The sequence below is a fragment of the Cebus imitator genome, unplaced genomic scaffold (assembly GCF_001604975.1).
Source record: "Cebus imitator isolate Cc_AM_T3 unplaced genomic scaffold, Cebus_imitator-1.0 Scaffold686, whole genome shotgun sequence".
NCBI lineage: Eukaryota > Metazoa > Chordata > Mammalia > Primates > Cebidae > Cebus > Cebus imitator.
Genome location: NW_016108001.1, coordinates 16,439 through 20,252, shown reverse-complemented (window position 1 = coordinate 20,252; position 3,814 = coordinate 16,439). Strand labels below are relative to the sequence as shown.

General features: G+C 47.5%; 1 protein-coding gene across 1 annotated transcript in view; it reads left to right on the top strand.

Moving 5' to 3' along the window:
* The window catches only part of MICU1 (mitochondrial calcium uptake 1), a 155,263-nt gene extending 151,762 nt beyond the window's left edge, over window positions 1–3,501 (top strand). The window contains exon 10 of the mRNA XM_017518561.2: window positions 2,488–3,501. Within this exon, the coding sequence (XP_017374050.2) occupies window positions 2,488–2,648 (161 nt within the window). The 3' untranslated portion in view covers window positions 2,649–3,501. The remainder of the gene's footprint in view (window positions 1–2,487) is intronic.
* The last annotated feature ends 313 nt before the right edge of the window (window positions 3,502–3,814 follow it).

Below are 3,814 nucleotides of genomic sequence, written 5' to 3'. Positions count from 1 at the left end.
AAAAAAAAAAAAAAGGTTAGCCAGGGTGTGGTGGTGTGTGCCCGTAGTTCTAGCTACTGGAAGGCTGAGGTGCGAGGATCACTTGAGCCCAGGAGTTTGAGACTGTAGTGAGGTATGATCCTAGCACTACACTCCAGCCTGGGCAACAGAGCAAGACCCCATCTCACACAGAAAAAAATGAACGAACAAAATAAAGTGCCAGGGGATGGAGAATTCGATTTTCAAATAAACTTCTTCATCACAAATTCAGAATTGAACTCACACATCACACATGCATGCCAGTAACATGCAATTATAGACCTGGTTCATAGTTAAGAAAATCCACTCATAGTGGTCATCTCTGTCCCTAGGGAAGCAGAGCAACCCCACAGTAGTTTGAGTGAAGTGACCTGGGATTACAGGCACCCACCACCATGCCCAGCTAACTTTTTGTATTTTTAGTAGAGACAGGGTTTCACCATGTTGTCCGGGCTGGTCTCAAACCCCTGGCCTTAAGCGATCTGCCCACCTCAGCCTCCCAAAGTGCTGTGATTACAGGCATGAGCCACTCTGCTCAGCCTCTGAAGTACAAATATCTTAAGTGTACAGCTTGGTGAGTTTTTCACAAGCTGAACACATGTGTACAACCAGCATTATTTAGAAACATCACATTACCAGGACTAGAGAGCCCCACTTGGTACCTCCAGTCACTTCCTTCCCCGAGGGTTACCACTTTTCTGACTTCTAGTAACACAGTTTTACCTGTCTTTGTACTTTATATAAATAAGCCAGGGTTTTTTTGTTGTGGTGGTGGTTTTGGGTTTTGTTGTTTTTTTGTTTTTCTGTGGGGTTTCCTAACTCCCACACTCTCTTCAGCCAGAAAACATGAGCCAGTTTAGGTTTTGGGTACTCTACAGAAGCAAACCATTTATTCCCGCTTTCCACTCTCTTCCCAGACCGATCATGAGTAGCGGTAGGTTTGTGGGTTTCCTGCTGTCTTACCACCACCAGTAATGGGCGTCATTCTTTTAATCAGCAGGCTCCTGGGTGTCTTGCAAAGGGTGACTGCACCTCTGCTATTACAGTGGTTACTGTCCCATGTGGCTTGAGTGATCTCTGCTTAAAACAGATCCTCTCCAAAGTCTCTTCCAGCCCTGAGATTCTGATACTGAAGAGGGTGGATTGGGAAAGCATGATTTGATTTTGGTTTTCAGCATGAAGCTCCCTCCCCATGTCTCCATTGCAGCAGAGAGACTACTGATGCAGTCCCCTGACTCCCACACTCCAGGTGTGCCGCCCTCCCGTCCATCCCCACACAGCCAGCTAGAAAATCCTATCCAAAACGGAAACCTGGCTACTTCTTACTCTCCTGCTTCCAGCTTTTTTCTGATGTTCCATTGCCTGGAAGAGAAAGTGCCAACACTTTAGGAGCAATATAGACCCTTGGGGACCTTTTTCCCTATTTTTAATCTTATTTGTCATTTTTTTCTACTTTCTGGAAACTCTCCTTAAGTATAACTTCCAGTATATACTTTTACTAAGTTTTTTCTTTTTTCCAAGAGACATGGTCTCACTCGGTCACCCAGGCTGGAGTGCAGTGGCCATCATAGCACACTGCAGCCTTGAACTCCTGGTGATTGCTGCAGTCACCAGGTAGTAATCAAGCGATCTTCCTGCCTTAGCCTCCCAGGTAGCTGGGACTACAGGTGTGCACCACCATGCCCAGTTTATTTGAAAAAAATTTTTAGAGACAGGGTCTCACTATGTTGTCTAGACTGGTCTTGACCTCTTGACCTCAAGAGATCCTCCTGCCTCAGCCTCCCAAGTAGCTAAGATAACAAGTACAAGCTACCACACCTGGTTCCCTACCTGCCTCCTTAGTTCTCTTCCTGTACCCCTGCCTCTTTCGTGTCCAGCTGTACCTAACTGCCTACTTGTCGTTCTCTGGCAGCCACACTATCCTGCCTGTACCCTTGCTTATGCTGCTTCTCCTTGGAATGCTTCCCACATCTCACTCCCCTTTACTTGGCCAATTGCTAATCCTGTGAGAGTCTACTCAGGCATCACTTCCAGGAAGCCTTTACTATGTGTATTTGCACCACCCTCAGCCAGGGTGGGACATTCTTCCTCTGTGCCCCCATAGCATCCTCTGTTTACTCACTGTAGCACCCACCACACTGTGGTAATCATTTGTCTCTCCCACAACCTGGGAGTATTTCAAGAGACAAAGCACAAAGCTCATTGATCTCATTGTTGTAAACACTTGGCACAAGACCCGGCATATACTGTATTTTCATTCAACTTTTATCACACTACACTGAACTGCACTGAGTCGCAGTTGGAAATATCAAGGAAGGAACAAACTAATGAATTCTAAGACAAGAGAATTGAGTTTGGCTGTGAGAATGTCTGGGCTTTGGAACCCGCTTTGTGTGGATAACAGAATTTTCTCAGTGGCTTTGTTCCAAGGCCTCCACTTATCCCTGTTGTGTTTGCCTCTTCCTCTAGGCAATGGCGAGCTGAGCAATAAGGAATTTGTCTCCATCATGAAGCAACGGCTGATGAGAGGCCTGGAAAAGCCCAAAGACATGGGTTTTACTCGCCTCATGCAGGCCATGTGGAAATGTGCACAGGAAACTGCCTGGGACTTCGCTTTACCCAAACAGTAACCCCACACCACAAGAGCGGACCACCTCTCCACCCCCAGTACCCCGGGGCCCCTCCGCAGACCTCGCCAGAGCCATTTGTGCTGCAGCTTCTGGCAGTAGTCTCCCTTCCTCCTGGGGATGACCTCAGGATTCTGTCGGTTTCCCCTCTTTACCCTTCCCTGTCCCCGTGTTCTGCTGGGCTTTGATTCTGCCCAGTGATTATCCCCATAGATTCTCAAAAACATGAACAAGTCTGAAAAGCTCAGACATTTGGCAGCCTCAGCAGCACTACCCATTGAGGCACCCTGTGGATAAAGAACGCAGGGAACCATCCACACATCTGCCAACCCTGGGAAGCATCCAGTTCTCAAATCGTTGCTGCTGCGGATTTATTTTAACAAGAACATTCCTTGCCTTCCCTCCTGCTGGTATTTTAAAGCTACAAGTAGGGAAGGTATCTGGCAGGCAGAAAGAAGTCCATGATGATAAATGATGATGAGGATGACCTGGGCACCCTACACTAGCGTGGGAAGCCTGCACCCCAGGAAGCATCTGTGTTAGTCCCTGGGATGGCGCTGAGGCCTGCTCTAGGAAGGCAGCCTGCTCAGTGGGAACACAGCAAGATTCAGAATTTAAATAGTTGCTTCATGGCTCTCCCCACTCCCTTTTTTTCCTCAGAGCCTCCCTAAGATGACTCCAGCGTGACCCTGTGCTTAGTGAGCAGCAGTGATTGAGTTCATGTTCCCTGCAAGTGCCATTTATTTCCCCTCCAGGATGGGCCTCTGAAGCTGAGGCCTGGCTCAGAGCCTGTTTGCCCTCTGTTTTAAACACTTGTAAAATATCACTTTAATTATAACCGTTTGCAATAAACATCCCCAAAGTTCCCTGTATCCTTTATTTTAGGGTCCTCTAGGTCCTTTTCATTTTACATGGATTTGAGATCTTGCTGGAAGCAGACCTGTTTTCTTTCTACCAGGGTCTGGTTCTTTCTGAGGAAAAGCTACTTTAGGCCCAGACAGATAGTGAGGGCTTTTGGAGGTTAGCGGTGGCACTGTCCCCACACAGGTTGGTTAGCATTTCATTCTGGGCCAAGGTACACAGTCCTTGCTTGTTCATGCCCCACAATGCGGTCGAGTATGTGAGGAATCGTCCGGTATGGTGGACCCAAGTTTTGTGGAGCTTTTGTT